The sequence below is a fragment of the Mastigoproctus giganteus genome, chromosome 8 (genome assembly GCF_048544385.1).
Source record: "Mastigoproctus giganteus isolate SK-2022 chromosome 8, ASM4854438v1, whole genome shotgun sequence".
Classification (NCBI taxonomy): Eukaryota; Metazoa; Arthropoda; class Arachnida; order Uropygi; family Thelyphonidae; genus Mastigoproctus; species Mastigoproctus giganteus.
In genome coordinates, this window is record NC_143582.1 from 150,070,590 (window position 1) to 150,094,870 (window position 24,281).

At 38.1% G+C, this 24,281-nt stretch overlaps 1 protein-coding gene across 2 annotated transcripts in view; it reads left to right on the forward strand.

Moving 5' to 3' along the window:
• LOC150081915 (ribosomal protein S6 kinase alpha-5-like) overlaps positions 1-24,281 on the forward strand; it is a 624,627-nt gene that overhangs the window by 334,746 nt on the left and 265,600 nt on the right. The window contains exon 1 of one of the 2 annotated variants that reach the window (XM_090379820.1): positions 8,817-9,300. The exons of the other annotated variant lie outside the window; for it this stretch is intronic. Coding sequence (XP_090235946.1) covers positions 9,153-9,300 — 148 coding nt within the window. The 5' untranslated portion in view covers positions 8,817-9,152. Of the gene's footprint in view, positions 1-8,816; positions 9,301-24,281 lie in introns of those variants that run through there. 2 annotated transcript variants of the gene reach the window in all.

A 24,281-nucleotide genomic window follows, 5' to 3' on the forward strand; every position in this document is an offset into this window, starting at 1 on the left:
TTTGGGTGCCACCAGAGACAGTTATACATAAACTTAACTGTACTGGTATTTCCTCGCAATATTCATATCGAAGACAACAACCTAATGTCAGATATGAACCTCCTGGGTATGATTCTCTCTACAGTGTATCCCGTCTTTTTCTCCTCCTCTCTTCTTCCTCCTCCTTTTTATTCCCATTCTTCAGCTATCTCTCTCTCTCACTGATGCTTTTTTTTTTTTGTTCTCCATCAGGATGCTCAAGCAATCCCTGATGGAGAGCAGCCAAAGTACTGTGGACAGCCTGACTCACCTTCCTGTGGTTGTGGCGGACAACGTGAAGTCCCACTAGAGACCCTGCGGCCAAGAAGCCAACACAAACAACAGAACCTAACACTAAACTGCACATTCAACATACAAAACTTTTTACAGAGGTTCTGTATTCATCACAAGAGTACTGATGGCGCAGATGTGGGTAACCACAGGTGACGCCTTACCAAAACACTATGCCACTAGGGTATTTCCTCGCTAGCTTCTGATGTATCGTCCTAGCGGCCTGGTCGTGTCTATGGGTGTACTCCGTCTGCATGATCACCCTGCATCCGGCGGTGATGTGTTGAATCGTATATTTTCTTTTCTTGGCGTGTATTTTCTATAGGCCCTGATTTTGATTACCTAGTCTTGGATGGCGAGCATGAATTATTATTATTATTTTGTCCATCGGCTTTAAAGGGGTAGTAGAAACTAGTTACTCCAGGCGGGTGCGAAGGATGTACAGTGCTTGATCTCGTACTCATAATCAGAACACAGTTTAAGTTTTTAGGCACGAACATAAACCATACAAGAAATCCTTATCCACGAAGCATTTTTGCCTCGGTTATGATGATACCTTAACTTCTTTTGTTGATTAACTATTAAATATCGGTGTAAATACATCATATATAAATCACACAATTAATAAATTCATATAATTCATTAATTGTATCTGATATTGTGACTACCTTCACAACGAATTACCATGTATTGCACCACCTCGAATAAGTAACGTTTCACTAATGGAATAGACTATTGTTATTTATTTTCAGTTGAGAATAAGAAGAAAACAGTAGTCTTCTTTAAGTAAAAAAACACAGATTGTCTATTGTCTTCTTAGTCTCTGAGAAAACAATAGCTTCTTTAAGAGATCTTCAAGACCTCTTAAAGCTATAATTGTTTTCTAAAGAGAAAATCATCATTGTTTTTTCTGAAGTTTATATTTTAAGAGCAGTTCTTGGAAACTGAAATATTACTTAGCTTTTTGTTTGCCATTCTAGCACATCATGGAAATGCATGAATCATTGTTCGAAATTATTATAACTAGCCACACCTCAGAAGATTCACAAGTTTGTGTTTATAATGTCACTTTGTCTTTTATTCATTGGTGAGATGGATGAAACCGTCTGGATGTAAAATCCAGACGGTTTTATAGGCATAATGCCCATTTTCAATAATATATGGTTGTCTTGAGATTTAATTAATTTTTAAGGGGATAGAAGCTATAAACAGCACCCATTTCATAGATAATGGTACTTCGAATATTGTATTCTTCCATTGAAAAACAGGCTTTTGTATACTGACTAATTAAAAATGCTCTAGTAAATTTGTTTATTGGATAATTTCCGAAATCTTAGTTATTTGGAAACTGCTGTTTTGGATTGAGACATCGTTAGAATTAAATGGAACTATTCATCAGTTTAACAATGGACTTGAGTTCGACTCCCACGAAAAAAAAAAAAAAAGTAAAGATTTATTTTTGGGTGCTCTTACTAAGAAAGGCTTCAGTTCTGCAAATTGCAGTGTCTCGAGACTAGGCACCAGCGGGGAGATCTGATTGAGGTGTTTAAAGCCTTGAATGTTAATGGTATTCTTTCACTTGCTGAGACTACACACATGAGGGGGCATAAATTCAAGTTGAGGACCGATGGTTGCAGGATAGATGTGCGGAAGTTTACCTTCAGCCAGCGGATAGTTGATTATTGGAACAGGCTTCCCATCTGTTGTTGTGGAAGTGGATGGGTTGAATAAATTCAAGGGAGAATTAGACAAATTCTTGGAGGTTACGGATGGGTGAATTTTTTTTTGGCTGACGTTATATAAGCTTGCTTTCTTGCATCATTTGCGATTACTACTACTGCTTCCTCTTTTATGTTTGTGTTTCTTTGTTGGAGTACATAAGCGGCCGTAGCCGAGTGGTCAAGTGCGAGGGTGCATAAGTACATGTGCCTTGAGTGACCAGGGTTCAAACCCGTGACTGCTATATACGGTGCTGTTTCTTGTATTCTCTCTATCTTGTGAACTCCTCTGACCGTGTGGTCGGCTCGAAATATAAATAGAAAATTTATTTTTATTTATAATCTAAACATGGCGAAGCTCTATGTCTCCCCCCCCCCCGGATTTTAGCTTTGAAGCTCATTTTAGCTCGATTTTGGCCCGCAGCATGTGGTCGTCCTAGTCTTTAGGTTTCTTTACTTTCGGTGAAGTGTTTACTAGGTGTTGCGTCCAGACCACACTAATTTGATACGCTCGTTGGTGACGTGTGGAAGCATCGATAATTTACGGACCGAAAGTTATTTATGTCGTTGCATCCTATGGTTTATTAAAATTTTTCTTGAGCAAACTTTTTCCCTTCTGTTTAATGTCCCAGTTCACGTTGAGGGGGGGGGGGGGTGGGGAGGAATCATGGTTTATTTAATTACTGTATTGATATACTTATTTATTAGCATTGATTCGCTTTTAATTCTCTGGGTATACACTGAGTAGAAATGTGAAGATTATCTGATAGCAAAGCTTGTACTGTATAACTTTATAGAACTCAGTCGGCAACGAAAGTTAGACACTTTTTCCCGCTCGACAGCACTGCAGTCGGAGACCATGTTCCAATCTGGTCAACTGCTCAAGGTCCTCATATTTATTTGCTATTGGTGGGTATTGGTGTATAGCGGTTTGCCGATTTTGAGTTTTGATGGGAAACAAAAAAAAAAAAAAAAACAGTTCCATTAGCAGGTAACGTTTGGTTCGATTTGATGATATGCAGATTCAACTCTAATGAATGTGCATATTGCCAAACCAAACTAAACGTTATATTATGTTGACCGATCTCAACTCCATAACAGTAAATAAGATGTATGCTTCGATCTGATTGATAGGGGTTTCCAGGCCAATTAACGCATAGTTATGACAGTTTCCCGTGGGTACTTATAACCAGAAATTGCCAAGTAAGTTTATGTTCCCATGGTTAGGTTATGTTAGGCGTGTGTTAAGTGCTAAAGCAACTAAGGCGTCAGTATATTGTACCTAAAATTGCACTTAGTTGCTGTTTTCTCTGTGCAACTCTTATCTGAAGCGACCAATTCAGCCACATTGCGTGTGGAGGTAAACCTAAAAAAATTCGTCATTAACGGGTTTCGAAGTATATTCCAGTAGCAGTCACTCATAAAAGCCACAGAAGCGGAGCTTCCCTTAATAACTTTAAATTTAGTATCTTGTTTTTGTAAAATAGTTCAAGTAATTGTCTTCTATACCGTATAGTAGGTGTGACACTTTTCAATCCTTTAGCGAAGTCTGGGTTCCAATCCTTTTGGTGAAATTCTTAACGACTTCTGTAAGCCTGACTAGCCCATCCGAGACGGAGGATGAAGGGCTGGCGTTAGCGTTTGTGGCGCCTGAGCCAAAACTTTGTAACGGCGCCTGATTCATATCGTATCTTAACACGCATATATATGCAGTAGCTTATCTAGCAGCGCCTGTGGCAAGTGCCTCACTTTGCACGTCCCTAGCGCCGGGCCTGAGGGTGATACTTTGTCAATACAATAGTTCGTTTATTATCCTAACGCTGAGACTGCATTGATCTTGGCAGCATTAGTTGCAACTCTGCTGTGAGAGCGTCTCAATGCATGTGTCGTGGAAACCGCAAGAAAAATAATGAGCCTGAAATTCGCTGAACAGATAGGAGTATACAATTCGTGGTAATATTTCATTGAAGTTAACGTGCATATTTTATCACATTTTAAACTGTGTGAAGATTATAGCACTGAATTCAGCTGTTGCTGTTTTATACAATTTTTATGAACAGTCATTCAACTGAAATTGTGCTCATACGCGCCGTTTCTGTAGACTTTCTACTTGTATGTGCTGTACTCTTATGTATTAAGCGCCAAAGTTATAAATGCTGCGAAGCGTCTGTGTATTCTGTGGTCCATTTGTATGTTTGTGAAAAATGGCAAATGATGCAAGGAAGAAAGCTTATTCAGTATCAGCACAGAAAAATGCCTAGTGTTGGTATGACCTTTTTTTTTTTTTTTTGCTTACAGGGGTGGAACCAGGTTTGGTCGTTTGCTGTGATACCATCCATAGCAAGCTAGGACGAGTTGAGCGTCCTGAAATGTCTCTTTGGTTAACACTATTGTATTAGGGTGCAATTTAACTGATTTTACCCTTTCTGTTATCGTTCCCAACTCTTGTCAGCGTCCATTGACCTCTCTCTCATCAACGAGCTGTTGTCAACAACAGGGTTATCGTCGATTGGATGTTATTTGGTCATTGGACCAACTCAGTACAGATGAGACACAGTTGTAGTTGAAACCTCCTACAAGGTTGCAGTTTTTGAGATGTTGATACCCGATGCGCATGTCATCGACTATCATGCCGCGTGCAAATTCACTTAAATCTTTCGTCTTGCCCATTCTCGCACTGAACTGCACCCACCCATCTGCTTTATACCGCATGATACGAATACGGACTATTGAATGAGAACTCCATTTCATGAAAAGGGTAGGTGTACCTAATAAAGTATACCATAAATGCGTTAACTGTTATGCTCGTTCGAGCCTTGCGCCTAAGGCGATTTACTAGATCGCAGTCCCCCCCCCCCCCAATCCCGGCTCCATATTTCCATATCATTTGTGTTAAACTACACTGGTGTGCAAAACTTAAGGACCAACACTATTTCTAAAGGTTACAACCAGAAAACCAAACGAAACAGCCTGTGGCGATTTGCATAATTGTGGCCGTTCAATAGAAAGTTGCTGCACATGCAAAAATTTGAATCGTAATGAGAAGGCTCACATAAACAGATAAAAGCAACAGTTATGTGCAAATTACCGAATGGTGAGCACGATTGTTACAGACGTTCGATTGGTTTCATACAGTGCTACAGACAACGAAATGGCCAGTAGACAACATTTGGATGACTTTACCCGGGGTCGAATATTTGGGAAGCTCGAAGTGCGAGGAGTGTGGCTGCAGAGTTCGGTATTGCCCATAGCATCGTCTCACATACGTGGTCGGCCTTCAGAACGACAGGTATAGCTGTTCGAAGGACCATGGTGGTCGTCTACGAAAAACAACGCCCAATGATGACCGCTATATACTCCTACAGGCCAAGAGGGACTGACACTAGATAGCGGGATCCACTGCAAACGAGCTGCACAGGAGCACCGGACGCAGGATATCGCGGTTTACTGTGGCCAGACGACTCCACAAAGGTGGACTGTTTGCCCGACGGCCAGTACGCTGCGTCCTTTTAACACCTGCCGATCAGAGACACCGTTTACAGTGATGCATCGAACACAAGGACTGGACAGCAGCGCAATGGGACAGCCGCTGAGACTGAATCTACTCTCATCTTTACTGATGAGAGTAGATTCAGTCTCAGCAGTGATTCTGGACGTCAGCTAATCTGGCGAGAGGTTGGCATACGGAATCACCCCGCAAACATCAGTGAAAGAGATCGATATGGCGGTCGAAGTGTTCTCGTCCGGGGAGGACGAGAACACTTCGATCTTGCATCTTGCATGGACGTACACAACTCCAGATATTGGAAGGTGGTACTGTAACCGGTGCATGCTACTGTACCGAGGTAATTCTTCCCCATGTGCGTCTGTTCCGAGGTGCCATTGGCCTCGAGTTCGTGTTTATGGATGATAACGCACTGCAGTTGTTGATATGCTTTTGGAAAGTGAGGACATTGTTCGTATGGATTGGTCTGCCCGTTCTGCCGATGTGAATCCTATCGAACACATATGGGACGCTCTGGGGAGACGCCCAGTGGTACGTCCACACCCACCAGAAAATGTTCACTAGCTGAAGATGTCGCGGACAGAGGAACGGACTTTGTTACTGCAAGAACTTATCAACAACATTGTTCTAAGTATGGACAGGCGGTGCAAAGCCTGCATCGACATTAGGGGTGGCCATATCTCCTACTGAGGAGATATGGCCACCCCTCCCTTTGTTCCATCTTTGGCAGTGATGCATCTGTATCATGACAGCCAGTGCTGTGTTGCCATTTTTGAATAAAGTCCCTCTGTACCGTTTTGTTTCCGTTGTTGTGTCGGCGTTGTTTCCTTCATCATTTCTATACCTCACGAGGTTCCTTTGGTATGCTTTTCCCATATCCAGGCCTATGAGAAGCTACAAGTGAAAACCCGACTGGTCCTTAAGTTAATATATAATATTATTATATATCTATATGTTATTATCTAGATATATAATAACACACCAGTGTATTATATATCTATGTAAATCTAATAAAGAAAATACATTGAGTGATCACTGAATTATGACCATCTACCTAATACTGTGTTCGGCCACCGTTCGCACGTATAACAGCCGCTATTCGCGTAGATATTGATTCCACTAGATCTCTGAAGACGTCCGTAGGGATCTGCAACCATGCTGCCTGCAAGGCTTTCTGTGGTGAATGTAGATAAAGGTTGTGTATCCATATGCCTCACTTTCCATTCCAAAACATCCAAAAGTGTTCAGTTGGATTGAGGTCAATCAAGATGGGTGATGTCTTCAGTGTGTTCCTAGAATCACTTGTGCGCAGTGCAGGCTCGATGACACGTCGCATTATCGTCTTGGAAGATCCCGTTTCTGTTTGGGAAAAAATGCAACGTCGCAGAGTGCACTCTCTCCTAAGAGCTGCCGGTAGACCTCATCAGTGTAACGTTAGTCCATACGCACCAGGGGTTCTACTTCTTGGTAGCAAAACACGCCCCATATTTAGCGACCAACGCACCTGCCTGGATAGTGGGCACAATGCATGCACGTTGGGTCCACACGAAGGCATCCCTGGGCGTGTTGCACCAGGGTATTTAGACTTATCCGACCAGTGCATTCGTTTCTAGTCCTCCAGTGCCCAACCATCTTGATACCACAGCATTCGCTGTCGATGATGATCAGCGGTGAGGAGAGTGTGTCACTTGAGTCGTCTGCTGTGCAACCCCATACATCTGAGTGTGCAGTGCATAGCCATTTGGGACATTGTTCTTACATTCCCCATATTGTATTGCGATGTCAACTGTCGCACATCGACCTGCCGTTGAGCCCGTACAAAGTGCTACATCCTTTGCTCACCACGAACATCCACCTTGCGTAATCCTTTACAGTTTTTTTTTTTTGGCGGGATGTAATTTGACACCATTCTTTGCGTACCTTAACCACAGAGAAAGACGCACCGTTTCCGATATGGAAGCACCCGACATACGGGCTCCCACAATCATGCCCCTTTGAAACTTCGGGATATCTTTACTACATCCCATTACTGCTACTTTATCATTTCTTGCATGGGCAGTGCAAATTACAACTGGTGAAGCGTAGGAAGCTTTTTATACTTCAAGCTATGTGGCATAGTCCATTACCTATGGGGTAGATATAATTCTGCGATCATTGAGTGTAGGGCACTGGCCGGCGGCAATTTATAAAATTGTAATCTCATTTGCAGTTGCATAAAGGTTTCTTATCCCTGCAGTAGAGTCTCGATAATCCGAGATAAACGGAACCAGAGCTATTTTTTTTTTTTTTTTTTTTGGAACCAGAGCCAACATAATTTCCTGGAAAACTGGAGATTATGAGGAATAATAAAATGAAAGATAAAATTCGATAAATTAATAAAATAAATTATTATGATAAAATTATGCATTTAATGTAAAAACTGAAATACATATAGTACTTTATTTATAGTTTAAGTAGGAAGCAAGTACTGTAATACAATTACAAAATAAAAAAAAAATAAATTTTAATTGATGTTTAAACAGTTTCAGTGAAAAAAAAAAACCTTAATTTTCGAAAACTTAATTTTTGTTGACACTTAAGTGAATTTACGTCGTTATTACATAGACATAATTTCCTGCTCGGATTAAGTGGTGGTTGGATTATCGGGGCTCTAATGTGCTATCAAAAAGAAATCTAAGCCTTTCTTTGTTACATGGCCGTCAATGGCGCTGTTATCATTTTACAACCGAATAACAAATATATTGATCTGGCAGAATGAATAAAATAAAAATGTTCGGATTTTCCCAGAATAGTTTTAGGTAAGTATAAGAAATAAATCGAATTTGTGGAAATTGAATATAATTTGAAACTTAATTATGTATTTCGTTCTCCTTTCCATGAATATCGGATCGTTCATCTGATGTTATTTATCAACTCATTTGGTATTTCAAATTTTATATTTTCGAACTTCAAGTTCCTTTCCTTTCTTTTCTTTAACAATGCTAAATCCGAATTTCGAAATTCAGAAGGCATTAAAATTCTCTGATGTTTTTATTCCTTAAGTCTTCTCCATTTTACCTGCAGTAGTCCGAACTGGAGATAATGATACGATTTGCTCACGCGATCATGTGGGAAAGCATCAGTGGATTGCTCTTCGCAAGAAGCTTCGACTGAGCGATGTCAATGCTTTGGCGGCAGTGGGGTGAAGCGATTGTGGCGCCGTCGGTTGCGGCGAATGCTGAAAACGATAACGGCCGTCACCTGCTTGTTCCGCTGTAGCGTCAGTCGCAGACTTGCCTGGGAGCTTTACCTGGTGTAGTAGGAGCATTTATGTCAGCAATGCTTATTTCCTGTTGACCAGCTGATTTGCTGCTGCTTGTTTCAAAGTGATCTGCAAACCAGGAACCGTGTTGAGCGTAAACGAGGGCTCTGTTTAGTTGTGTACGTGCTTGGATCTACTGTGTGCATTCGACTACACTATTTATAGCCTTGTTTTCTGGATTTTATGCCTGATCTATGCAAGAGGTTCAGAATGAAGAAGAAACCGCTCAGAAAGCATACTGTGGTTATGCAATATCAGATGGTGCAAGGGACACCATGTTACTAAGCGTTCACGTGGCAGTGTTTTCTTGCAGTCATGGATGTCATTAAGAAACACATTTGCAGATAGTAGAAAACTGTGCTTTAGCACATTTTGTGTACTTGCAGACAGGATATCAAATTTAAATTTGGATAACAGCTTACATGGTGAATTTCATGAAGCGCATACTTTAAAAATGGTTCGACCAGGTAAGGTAGCCAGTTTGTGGATTTGTATGTATATGTGCATGTGAATACACGCATAAATGTTGCTTATTACTGCTGTGGATTTGCAAATGCTTAAGCATGTTTTTCAGAAACATTTAAAACAAAAAAAGTCTGCTGTTTCTATAATATATTTCTTTCTTGATTTATTGTGTTGTGTTGACTGTTATAAGTTCATCCTAATTGATATAATTTATATGATATATAAATTCATCCTAATTGATATGCATTCTTTGTTATTAATTAAAAGAATTGAATGGAGCAAGAGCAACCGATTTATCTGGAATACAGTATGATAACGCACTCGAAGTAAACGCGCCGTAACAATTTAAATATTCTGTTTTAAATGATGTGTAGTCGTTTTCTCTGTGTAAAAACGTGTGGCCTATTTGCCAACGTTGTCTTATTATATATGTAACGGAATTAACCCAGTTTCCGTAGTGAACTTGTTTTTCAAGACCTATTTAGTGGTGAGGCCTCAGTGATGCAAGTATTGGGGACGATCGAGAAGTGTTTACGGCTTAGCGATGCTAACCGACCCAGAATGTTTATACTTATCGGTTTTGGTTTTATCTTGACAATTCAGTTTCATTTATATTATATCATATATATATATGTTTTTTCTGCGTTAGCTTTTAGATTTTGTGATCCCCCCCCCCCTGAACATTAAAAAGTGGGACCGTGTATGTTATGCTGATGGTGTTCAAATATAATACGACAAAAAAAAATAATGTTTTAGCTTAGAGTTTAAAATCCATTCACGTATAGGAATTCAATGACGCTAAACGCTAATAACTAAACACGTAAACACTTCAACATAATAGCAGACAAAAACAACGCAATAAATCCTGAAAGACTGTATTTACTTGTTTTCTTTATAAACAAATTGATTTTTTAAAGTTGAATTTCTTAATTTGAGCATACGATATTTTGATATGCTAATGTCATCTGTAAAGATTGGTTTTATGCGTGAGCTTCATTTTCCTAGTGAACATAGCGGTGGTTATCCTGTATCCTAGATGCGTAGCCCAACTACACATGGCTGCTTGCCATCAGGCTGGAACGGTGCTGACGGGTGAACGGCCCAGGTCAATGCCTGGTACCTCCCGTACCAGTGTGCATCTGTCTACTGGAGGAAAACTCTAGGTCATCGCCGATTTTTGGTGAGATGTGACCATTTGCTTTCTGCTTACAGTGAAAACACGCACATTATGTATGCAGTGCGGAATGCGAATATTACCATATTGGTAGCTCTAAGAATTGAATGGAGCAAGAGTATGTATTAGTTAACGAAATGCAAATCCGATCATCTGAGTGTGGTTCATAGACGCAATAAATTTTTATTCATGTTGTGAAGGAAATATTATTTGTTGTTGTTTTTTATTTTATTCATTATATCCAATTTTAAATATCACCTGTATTTAAAGTGGAATTGATTGCTGCAAGATAAACTTGTTTTTATAAACTGATAATAGTTTACGCTTTGTTACTGGCATTTCAGAAATTCACCTCCGCATATCAAATATGTACAGGGACCCCCGTTGAAACGCCAGTAAATATCATTGTTCGCAGCGTAAGGATACGCAAGTGTTATTTAAACATGAATGAGCCTGATCTGGTCAACTTTAGAGTTGCTGATATTAAGTTTAATAAAATTACCGATCATTACGTTCATTGAATTAGTATTGCTTTGCCTTGAGACATCTGTTACATTCTGACTTTTAGAATGCTTCTCATTGAATTTTATATTGCAAAAGTGTCCCTTTTACTACTTAACTGGTTTCCATACTTTCACTGTAGAGTGTCTCCTCTTGAGAAATTTCAAACCACACCTACCTGTTTTGGGCTCCAGCCCAATAATCGTCATTGAAGGATTTGCATACTGCTTTAATCTGATCATAGTGTATGCCAAATGGAAGGAGCACAAGGAATACTACATTTTATAAAAAGAGTATTATGATAAACTGATGTATATAAATTATATATTGCTAATATATTTATTTTTCAGTCAAATGACACGGTTCTATTACTGTAATAAAGACTAAACCCTACAATGACTTTTTAAACTGATTTATTTAAACAATCTCATAAGATCATAATGATCTTATTATAAGGCCTAAAGACATGATTTGATGCAATTTTATTGTTATTAAACAAGAGAATGTTCATTCGATCTGAATTAATTGACTTTGCTAAAGTAATTCTTTTATATTCTGTTGCCACCATGGGTCAGAGAAGTTTACACAGCTGCAGAATTGAAGTTTGATTGTTTGGGGATGGAGGTCCAATAAAAAGTGGACAGGTACTCTTACAAGTAAACATAAATTGTTGTATTAGTATCTGTTCGATGTTTCCAACAGACCATAGTAAAAAATAAAAATAATAGTAGTAATAGAGGCATGTGATGCAAGAAAGCAAGCGTATGAGCTTATGTAGCATCAGCTAAAAAAAAAAAAAATTGTACAACCATTTCCTCTAAACGTTTGTTCAGTTCCTCCTTGAATTTAAGCTATCAACTTGCATGACAGATAAAGTTTTGTTCCAGCAATTAACCACTTGCTGGCTAAAGGCAGATTTCTGCACATCTATTCTACAACTGTCTTTGCTCAATTTGAATTCATGTCCACTCAGGTTTGTAATCTGAGCAAGTGGAAGAATCCCATCAATTCAGTGTGCTCAACCCATTCAAGGTCTTATACACCTCAATCAGATCACCTCGCAGGTGCCTAGTCTCTAGTTGCTATTTGCAGAACTTATGCCTTTCTTGGTAAGAGGACCCCTTCATTCCCCTTCTCTGTACATGCTTAAGCAACTCTACATTCTTGATAAAAATGAGGCCTTCAAACCTGTACTCAAGGCATGGCCTGACCATTGCCTTATTCCAAGGGATAATCACCTCCTTTTCCCTACTAGCCAAATTCCTGTATATTATTGACAATAGCCAGAGCAGGTCATGGGGTAAATATACCCCATGACCTGCTCTGGCAGCCTGTCTGCATTGCTCAGAAAGCTTTATCTGACTGTACAATCATTTCCAGGTCTTTTTCATTTTCTACCACCCTAAGTGTAGTACCACTGGTAAATTCCTCTGGGGGTTACTTCTACCCTTATGCAGTACTTTGTATTTGTCAATGTTAAACTTCAGTTGCCGCTTCTCAGCCCATCTGCCCAAATTTTCTAGATCCTGTTGCAGTAACATACTGTCATTAACAACCCTGCCAACCTTTGTATCATATGCAAACTTCGAGGCGGCGCCTCCGTAGCCAGGTGGGCAAGAGCAGCAGTGCATAGCACACGCTTCTTTATTAGACCAGCGTTTGAGTCCGTGACCACCAAATACAGAGGATGCGGAAAGGTCAAGGAATGACCACCGCATATCCCCGGAGCAATATGGCTTTAGTTGCTAATGCTTCTAAAAACCAAATAACAACAACAAACTTCAACACTAAGCCTGATATACCATTATTAATATCCTTGATAAATATACAAAACAACAGTGGGCCCAGCTCTGAACTCTGTGGGACTTCACTAATAACATTAGTCTACGAAGAACAGCGTCCATTGATTACCACTCTGTCTTTTCCCACTCAACCACCTGTTTTTCCATTGTAGCAACTTTCCCTTAATACCATACTGTTCCAATTTGTACAGTAATCTTCCATGTGCAATGGTGTCAAAAGCTTTCCTGAAATCCAAGTATATGATATCAAAATTATTTTTTGCATCTAGTTCCTTTGTAACCACATCATAGTATCCAATGAAATTTGTCAGACAACACTTTCCCTTAACAAACCCATGCTGTGTCTGAATTATTGCTGCAGTCTTGTCTAGATGATTCTGCAATGCATCTTTAACCAGTGACTCCATTATTTTACCAGGAACAGAAGTTAAACTAACTGGTCTGTAATTACTTGTATCTTAGCATTTGTAAATTGGGGATATATTAGCACATCTCCAGTCTGTGGCGACTTTCCCTGAGTGCAAGGATGCTCTCATAATTATGGTTCCTTTAATATAACTGGATAAATCCCATCAACCCCAGATGCCTTTTGTTATGTTTAACTTCAACAATTTCTCCTCCAATTTGCTCTCAGTTATTAAAAAATCATTAAGCACCTTGTTACAGTTTGATAAACATCTGGCATTTTCCTTCCTTAATAACTCCTCAGGTGTGAATGTAGATGCAAAATACTCATTCAGATTATGAGCTATCTGAGCAGGATTATTAATAGTTGAACCACAATATCAAGTGGACCAGTCTGATTCATTCTCTTGTTTCTAGAGTTTATATAAGTAAAGAAATCTTTGCTGTTTTTCTTAGCATTTTTTGACAAAGATGTCTTGTAATCTGCCTTCACTTGCCTAATCTTCTTTGTTACTTGGTTATAGACTGGCTTATATGGCCATAGGCTTCTGTGTCACCTGATAATTTATGTGCATACCATGTGTTTTTCTTTTCTGCCACGAGTCTCGTTAGTTCATCTGACATCCATAATAAATAACAATGGGTAGGCAACTATATTGCTATATTCTCCACATTGAAACCTTGAATATCTTGTGCTTTAATGAGATCATTCACTAAGCACCAGGACTATATCTAGGTACCAGATCTGGAGATAGGTGAATTGGGGGGTACATATTAACAGTTTTGACAATTTGTCTTTTTATAGCATTATTGTTATACATATCATTGGTTAAATTAGAGCAAGGTGCCTTTTTTACTGAAACTGTTACAGGAACCAAAAAATCTTTGGAGAAAACATAAATATTTTAAACAATAGTAGAGTTAGAGCAGGGAAGTCCCCCAAACCTACAACAATAAATATATCTACATAAATGTAGATATGGAACGTAAAAAAAAAAAAAATTCTTATTATTATTGATTTCATATTATTTCATCCCCCCCACCACCAGTGATTTGTTGTTAATTGAAAATGTTTCGTTTTCCTGTTTCTTGAACTGGAAAAGGGTACAATAGCAAACAGCTAAAAAAAAAAAAAAAAGTGTAGAGTACAAAAGTATCTGAGATCCCCATTAGTAACTAAGGCTTTGATTAAATTATTTTTTTAGGGAAAAGATGATTTGAACTGATTCTGCTGGGTTGATAAGAGGGCCTGAAGCATCTCAGATAATTTAAGTCACTGAAATTTGCACTGATGCTATTGTTGTCTACCATCTTATTGCCTAGGTAGATTTTGGTTAATATCTTTGTCATCATCATACCTGTGATGCTGGATGTATTCTTGATGAAGGGTATGATGGCAATGATTATGATCCAAAGATTATTCCTCTTCTCATGCAGTAATAGTTCTTGAGATAGTGCATTGGTTAGCATTGAGGATTTGAGGATTGCCGTTATTTTATGAAGAAGGGCACTGATAAACCACATAATGTCCCCACACATTTCAAAGTATTGAGCCAGGCAGATGAAGAGTGTCACAGTACATCTCAGCAATACCTCAAAAATACCAGATGTGGTGGTAAATAGGTTCATGCCAGTAGATCTTTCAGAGCCTGCATAAATGTATTTGTGGAATCAGTTGTGCAAGAATTTAATGTGTTCAAGTAGGAAGCAAAGCCTCCTCTAACTGCTTTAGGAGGCTTGATGAGTAGGCCACTGGTTAGTATTGGCTAATGATGTTGGCTGCTTGAGATTTTGGGAGGGGCTTTATTGAACAGCATTTTCACACAGGGGGTGAGAAAATTTTATTAAGCAGTATGGTTATAAAGTATCAGCAAGAAAGAGCTGAAGTACTTTAATATAAAATAGGGAATCTTATCACCCCCATAATATCAGTCAGGGGAGGGCATTAATTGCAACAGAAGTTGTTACTTGATTGACCTTGGAATGATTAGCAGGTCCATTAGATGCTTTTCATTTTGAAGTTGTAGCTGACTAGCAGTGTCTGGCTGGTCAAAGAATCTAGCTATGTAGTCCATCCACTTGTAGAGATCAAGCCTCTAAGAGGCTGCAAGTGCATAGCTATTATAGATAGGGTTACCTTTCTTGAGGGCTGTGTCTAGATGTTCCTTGGTGGGTGCAGCCTTTTTGCCTGTTGAAAGTTGGCTCGGGAGTGCAAGAAGGCAATTCCATCTTGCATATTACCGAATTGTTTCTGCTTAGTGTGAAGGAGTTATTTGGCATTGAACTAGTCTTTAATAATGAGGTCCACCAGGTTTTGTAGGGTTCAGTGATGGTGACTTTATTGGGCAGCATAGTTAGAAATTGTTTAACTCTATTTAGTTAGGAGGTTTATTGCTAAGCTTGGATCTGAACGGCTTGCACTTGAAGCAGCTTCTGCCATCCCACAGGATGGCAGAGGCTGCTTCAAGACAGCATACATGGTTGAGTATTGTATTGGATATTGAGGTCCTGAATATTGGATATTGAGGTCCTGTTACTAATTGACTGGGCATATTGAAGTTATGCATGGATATGTTGAAACAAATTGACAATGGGAATATGATTAGATTGGAAGGTTCGTTGGTGCAGTCCTCAAAACACCTGCAAGGGAAGAAAACACTATGTCAAGTAGGTTGTGTGTTCTGGTAATCCCAGCCATGTCAGGCCATTTTAAACTCTTGATTACAAACAAGAAAATGTCTCCTTATCCCATTATATGACAGTTATCAGTAATATTGTTTTTTTTTTTTTTTTTTGCTGCCCCCCCCCCACACACACACACAACTGAATAGTGTCAAGGGGTGACAGGCAGGTCAGCCTCTTGCGAGAATGGTGGCCTTGCCCATTGAGGATGGTTGAACACTGATCCATGTTGGTTCTTGATTCCCTCCCTCACACACACACACACACACACACATGATGTGCTCCATTGATACTACTCATTTTTCTGCTTCTTTGAGTTTTGTGCCTGGATGTGGTCATGTTCTTTCATCCTAATGCCCAACTTTACTTAGCACCTTTTGTGTGTATACAGACCACTCTCCTACCTTTTTTTGGATGGAGAGGGTCTCACCATTCAATTACTACTAGCTCAATGCAATGCTTAGTGTGAAGGACTGCATTGAGGTGAGGACTGCATCTTATGACGTGCCACTTTTAGCCAGGATGTAATATGTAAATTAATAGTAGGGAGTTCATTATTTGCTTTATTTACTTACTTGTTTATATTAATAATGGTATTGGTAATGTGATGCAAGGAAGCAAAACTTATACAGCACCAACCAAAAAAAAAAAAAAAAAATCCTTAATTTGCTCATTCCTTCTAATAATTTGTTCAAACCAACAGTCAGTTAATCCCTGGCTGATAATTTTCTGCACATCTATTTTGCAAGCATTATTTATTTTCAATTTAAATTTATTTTCCTTTGTGCATGGAATTTGAGAAAGAGTAAAATTGCATTAGCAATTAATGTACTTACTCATTTAAGGCCTTATGAGGTTGGTATTACCTGAATGTAGTAGTAGCAATCCCAGAGTAACTAAATTTTATCCCAGAATTACTGCTACCTAAATGCAATACCTTGAACTTATCAATGCTAATCTTCATCTGCCATTTTTGAATCATTTTGCCTAGTTTATCGGACCTTCTTGAAGTAACATACCCTGATTAATGTTAAAATTCATCCTGCCTACCTTTGTAGTATCAGAAAACTTAGACATTATACTTGGAATTCCTGCATCAGTATCATTAATAAATATTAAAATCAGCAAGGGGGGCCTTACACCAAACCCCGTGGTACTCTACTCATAACATCAATCCATAAAGAAAAAAACAGTGGTGATTTATAATTACAGAGGTCTCCTACCATTTAATCATTATTTTATTCATAGTTACTTGTTGATAATGACATTTTCAAATGGAACAGTATCAAAAACTTTACTAAAATATAATTACATGATGTCAAAATGATTCCTTGCACCCAGTTCCTTTGTGATTCCATCATAGCAGTAATCGGATTAGGCATGGTTTGTTATTAGCATATCCATTCCTATCTGGCTGCACTTGCATTACTTCTTTAACCACCAACTCAACCCCCCCCCCCCAGGTTGCAGAAGTCAAACGCAGAGGTCTTTAATTACTTTCTCTTTGAACTTTCTCCTTCCCTTTGAATTGGAAAACACATAACCAATTGTCACTTAATCAGCTAACATTTTTTTCAGCCTTCAGAAAATCAGCTAATATTCTTCAACATCAGCCTTTTCAACTCATTAAGTATGGCAATCAATCAAGTATCATATGAAAGAAAAGAAGCATTCTGAAATGGTACTAGAAGTATGAGAATTTTTACATTCTCATGAGTGGATATTTGAATCATCACAACCATGTTTATTGGGCCAGTAACAGTCTTCACGTCATTCTACAGAAAGATAGTAGATTTTAATAAGCATAGTTAACTTGGATTTTTAATGAATTATGTAGTTCCTGCAATAAAAGTATCTGGATACATTGCTGCACTTCCAACAGGAAGGCGCACCTCCACATTTCACTCTGGATAATGAATTTTCCAAATATTGGACAAGTTGTAGGAGCAGTATTTCCGAATACTTGATAAGGTCTCCAGATCTCACTCCCGTAACTCTTTTTTTTTTTTTTTTTTTTTTTTGATCACAAATATTGTAGGATTTGGTGATGATGATGATACAACAGGAAACAGGCAGAATTATAGCTGAAGTCCATTACCGGCGCACCTCCACATTTCACTCTGGATAATGAATTTTCCAAATATTGGACAAGTTGTAGGAGCAGTATTTCCGAATACTTGATAAGGTCTCCAGATCTCACTCCCGTAACTCTTTTTTTTTTTTTTTTTTTTTTTTTTGATCACAAATATTGTAGGATTTGGTGATGATGATGATACAACAGGAAACAGGCAGAATTACAGCTGAAGTCCATTACCACATGTCAGATTGTTGAGAAATAGGCCGACTCATGTAGGTATGCCTGCATGCTGGAGCAGAAATTTTGAACATTGCAAGTAATTTTTGCATTCTATTTCTATATATCTAATGTATTTGAAACCCTTTTTGGGTCATATTTGCTCACAAAACTTTCTGAGATCAGCATATTGGTGTTTATACAAAATTTTGACTCATCCTATATATAGTACCGACCCAGTAATATAAAAATCTGTTGTGCTCTCCAGCTGTGTTACTCACCTAGTTTTAACTCAGAACTTGGAAAATGTGTAAATACATTTACTGTAGCCAAAGGGGTAATATCTTTATTGCTTCTATAAATAAACAGAGATATAAAAGTAATAACTTGTAATGGCATCCAGGCCAGGGGTTCACATTTTAATTAAGTTTTACAGGAGATTAAATAAATATAATGTTCTATTTATACTCTAGCATGACCACTACCTCAGAGGAGTTTACAGTTAATCATTTTTACAATGAATACAATTGTTAAGCATATTTAATAGTTATGCTGGTTTGAACTACAATCTACTCAAACATGTGCTATTTCAAAGTTGCTACACTCTTGCTTGACCACTCAGCTACGTTAAGGGTGAAAACCAAATTAATGATTAAATACTGAATATATACACAGAAGGCAGTAGTTCTCAAGCAGAAAAATTTGAAACAGTTTTGTTGTTTGAAGTTGAAACATCAAAGATGAGAACTTGTGGCTGACAGGAAATTGGATTAATTTTGATTAATTTAATTTAATTTAATGAAGAAGCAAAAGTAATTGATGGCAAAGATTAGTAGTTTATCAGTAGGATAGAAGCTCTTGCATCATAATTTGGTTTTTGTAGACTCAATCATTGAAAGTCCAGATATTTTATGATATTGTTCATCTGAAAGGGTAAGAGGTTCTCAGTGAGGTGCCGTCACCAAGGAGCTAGCCTATAATGTTGGCTTAGTTCTAAAATTTGGGAGCAGCATGCACCACTAACAAGTTTCCCAGACATTAGGCATGAAAAATTTTATGGTTCGATTCAGTGCCAGAACACTGAGGCTCTGCCACTATGAAATATTTCTCAGGGATCTATAATGTGCATCTCAAATATTTTAGATAACCTATATAGAAAGTTAGTTTGAACATCCACCCCTTTTGGTACATCCTGTACTGTGGAAATATAAGGGGCATTTGAAAAGTTTGTGGCCTGAGTTTGAAGTGTTTGAGAAGTCTGGTAATATATTTACTTTTCAGCATAATTCATCTCCTTTGGAGTCAATACACTTTTGCTGCTAATGCTGCAAGGTGTTATTCCAGCTGTGAAGAAAGTTTTCCCTTGGGCCTCCAGGAATGCATCCACTGCAGCAGTGATATCGCTGTGATAGGAAAATGGATGCCAGCTAGGTATTTTTTCGAAATAGGTTCTATAGGTCCCATTCTGCTACATCTGCTGTATATGGTGGATAGTCCAAGATTTTAAAACTGTACTCTGCAGTGCATCTATGGCAGTGACAGACTTGTGAGCAGATATGTTGACGTGGTTGAACAAGACTCCTTTGCTGAGTTTCCTTAGTGTTTGTCTTTGATGTTTTCATGCAAACACAACTAATATGTCCCTGTGGCAGTCTGGCCTTTCTGAAAATAATCCACTAACAACACTCCATTAGCATTCCAAAAAATGGATGCCATCACCTTGACAGCAGAAGCAATTGATTTGGCTTTCTTTGGACTGGGAGGAAGAGCTGTATTTCCACTGTTTTGACTGCTCCTTTGTCTCTGGCTGAAAGTGATGGATCCATGTCTCATCCATGGTTACAAACCTTGCAAGGAAACTTGCTGGCAAGGCTAGCTTAAGGCACAATCGAGCAATTCCCCCGAACAGGGTGCCAAAATTTATGAGGCGCAAAATGCCCTGAAAATTCACTGATTTGCTGTAAATTTCAAGTCAGAGAGGGCGTACCAAAAAATCTCGCACAGGGCACTGATAGATCTGGGGATGCTTCTGTTTGTGCTGGATCTGCTTGACTTGACAACTCTTTTGCATTTCTGATCTGCTGTCAACAATTTTGGGACCCACCGTGCTGACATCTGACATCTTTTTCATAGCGAGAACCTCTGTTATTATGTGGTACATACATTCAGATGAGACACCCAAGATGCTTGCAGTGTACAAAACTGGCACTTGTTGATAACTCATCGCCAGATCATGCAAACTGTGAACAATTTCTGGAGGTGGATGTTGCAAGTTTTCCATGGGATGAGCCATCTTATTATTATTAGCAATATGGTGCACGGAAGCCTGAGGCTTATGCTGCACCAGCCAAAAAAAAAAATGAGAGAGAGAACTCAGGACCCTGGTTGTGTGAGCCCCTTTCCATGCTCTTTGTTTAAATTCTTCTGCCCACTTCATGGAATAGGAAGGAGTATCTCTTCCCCCCCCCCCCCCCCCCCCAATATTGTAACCATAATTGCCTTTGGCATTAGTTCCTTTTTTCCTAAATATTGGGGAAAAAAGGGCTAATGCTGCATGGAGATTTTTGTCTATTTTCCTCATTCACACAACTTTGTCGGCTTCAGGACTTGTAATTAAGACATTATTGAAACTGCATAAAACTTGCTGAGTTACTATTTAAAGTGTTATACATTAAGTATAGAAATTTTTAATACTGCGCCACTACCCTTTCTTACACAGGCCACAAGCTTTTCAAACCTCCCTCGTATATGAGTTGCCCTGCCAAGATGAGTTCCTATACCCACTTGATAAAGGGGAATAATTCTTGATGTGGCTGGATAATGGATTAAAAATAAATAAAAACATACATTTCTTTAGGGAGAAGTATTATTTAGTTTTAGTGTAGAACTGTGCAAGTTCTGGTGATTATCTTCAAAATATGAGACGTAGGCCTAGTTTTCATATTTACCATGTGTGATAAACAAAGTTGTTTTGCACTATACCTTTTCATTACAGAGAATATATAAATATTGCAATTAGTAGTTCAACCCTGGGCTAGTCACATAGGATTGGTTAGACCCCCAGACAATATTTCAGCAATTTGTGCTCCTCATCTACTCCGTCAACACAGTTGAAACTCGTAATAACTGTTTTTGAAAATGTTTTGCTTAATTTCTTTGCTAAAACTTCCTGAAATCTCTGTTAATTATTACACAAAGGAAAAAATTCATGAATTAAGTTAAACCTAATTATATGCATTTGTTGATTAGCAAGCTGTCTTTTCTTCTACTTGCTTTCCTCCAGTTGGTAACACTCTCTGGCTTCATGACATTGAAGCATTGTCTGGATTCAAACTAGTGATGCATGTGTTTCTTGCAGCATGCACACTTGTTGTTGATGTGTTGTTGTCTGATCGCAGCCCTTCATTGAATTGCACACTTTTTAAATTTGTATTTCACTTGCTGACAGGTCTAAAGGGAATTTTTATCTCAAAAATTAATTAAAAATATATGTTTGTAATATAAAAATTGTATTTTTCACAGTTGTGTTCAGAAAAGATTGAAAATATAGTTGGTATCAAAAAATTGAACAATTCTGAATAAATTTTCAAAAATTATAGATTTTTCAAATGTAGGTGTATAGGGTCTGTGAGATCCCATGCAATTAGAGAAGAAATATCCTTCTTGCACCTGGGGGAGGGGGAGCTTTTTATAGCAGGGCATGGCATGAGCCATTATAATGTTAATAAGGAATGGGAAAGGAAAAATAAATTTAATGAACCAAATGTTTGAATACCTAAACTAGTATTGGGTACTACTGTAATGAAGAGATAAACAAATCTTTTATGTATAATATGTGATAAGGCTAATTCATAGATGTTCACAATTCAAAAAAAAAAAAAAAAGGAAATACTATAAAGTTCTGTAAGCATAGATAAGGATGCCTCTTGCTTACTTACAAGTTCAGTTGTTTGGAAGAAATGAGAACCAGAATCATATCATCTAGCTTGAATATATTAATCTTACCACATTGTAAGTTAGAAATTTGTTTATCTCTTCTTATAATGCAAAACAGTACCATAGTATAGGTATTGAAATGTTTAATTCATTAAATTTACTTTTCCTAGATATGTGTTTCTTAATAAGTGTTTAGTTTTAAGTATTCCATTGTTCAAACTTATGGTTCCTAAAATGTAATTATTAGCATTTCTTGAAGTTTGTTATCAGGACTATATTTAATGATCATGTGCTTCTAACCATGTGTGATTTTGCGACTCCTTCCAATGTATTTTTTTTTTAGTTGAATCAAAAATTGACAGATGCATTACTTTGCCTAATGGGGAAAGCTGATTTTGACTGTCATATCCTTGCATGAAAGCTGTGTGTGTGTGTTTAACAACTTCCATCCATCTAGAAGTTCAGCTTGTGATTGGGAGCCCTTCTTTGCTGGTAGGGAAGAATGATTGAATTAGTTTTTGAATTTGTTAAATTCCTGGAATGCCACTGTCGTAGATAATTGTTATATCGTTTTAACTCCTGCCTAAAAGTATGCAGTAACGAATATCAATTCATATTTTCTGGACATTACATTTATTGTCACCTTCTCTGAAGGATGATACACTGGGATCTTGTGCATCAGTCTCTTAAGAATATATATTCAGCAGGAAATCAACTGAAAAAATATTTTTATTTCTGTTACAACTTGTTAACTATGGAGATTGCTCTGAATGAGAGATTATATGAGGGCCAACCAGAATTTTTTTACAGCTTGTGAGATATTACACATAAAATATAATGATGCAAAGTGAAAATTTAAGTGTTACCACCAATAAATATGTTTAGACAAGTTTGCACTGCACATTGTGTGGCAGGGATATAGTAGTCTGTGAAACTGAAAGGTGGCACTGATGTGCAAGTCTCAGTGTTTGAACACTGTTTATGGGAAAGTTACAGCTGATGCGAGCATAGTCAAGCAGTGGGCTAGGCATGTGAATGATGGTTGTAGTGGTTAGAAGGATGTGCCAGGGTCAGGCTGTCCTTGCACTACAGTGACAGCGGAAAGGAGAGAGAGATTGAGAGATTGAGATTTGCTTTAATGCATTGAAAACAATTCTGGACAATCAGGGATACATGAATGCAAAATGGGTTTCATGAATGAGCAAAGAGTGCAGGCTTATGTCTATTTTCTAGAGTGGTATGAAACAATGGGCAATTATTTTCACAACTGATAAATGAAAATAGTTTGCAAAAAAAAAAAAAAAAAGAAAGGTCTCACAGCACCCTGACATGTGCTTTAATGCAGTTACTCTGAAGGAAACTACTCCATTAAACTGTCTGTATAGTTAGGAAGGTAGAGAAAGTTTTTTTCATTATCCTTGAAACAGCAGTTTTTGCCAATAGATTATTTTTTTGTGTCTGACTGGCAGGTCCTTTGCAACTGCTGCAGGGTTAAAAATATATCTAGTAATGACCTTCCAATATACAGTGTGTTTTTAAAATTACAGAGAACAAATGTAGCAGCATATTCTACAGCTAAAAATACGGAAAAAGTTCCTATAAATATATTAGTATAATTAGTGGCTAATGATGCAGAGAAACTCCTATACAACACAAAAAAAACTCAACAAATGAACTTTCTATACCACCTGTCTATCTCCTCAGATAGTTTTTCCTTGAATTTATTCAAACTATCCACTTCCACAACACTAAATGGAACTTTATTCCAACAATCAACTATGAGCTGACTAAAGGCAAATTTCCACACATTTGTCTTGCAACTATCCTTCAATTTGAATTTATGCCATAATGTGTAGTATGAGTAAGAGGAAGGATGCCATCAGCATTGAGCATATTCAATCTATTCAAAGTCTTAAACACCTCTTCAAGAGAGTGAAGGTCTCCTTGCGTCTTCCTAGCTCTAGAAGCTACAATTTGCAGAACTGAAGTCGTTTCTGGTAAGAGTACCCTTTTGTACTCACTAATTTGTTGCTCTTCTTTGCACCTGTTCCAACAGATCTACATCCTCCCTAAAATAAGGCCTCTACACCTGTATACAAGGTGTAGTCTAACTATTTGCATTATATAACAGGATAATTACTGGTATTTTATTCTGAATATATTATTCTGAAATTGCTGCTGCCTAGATGC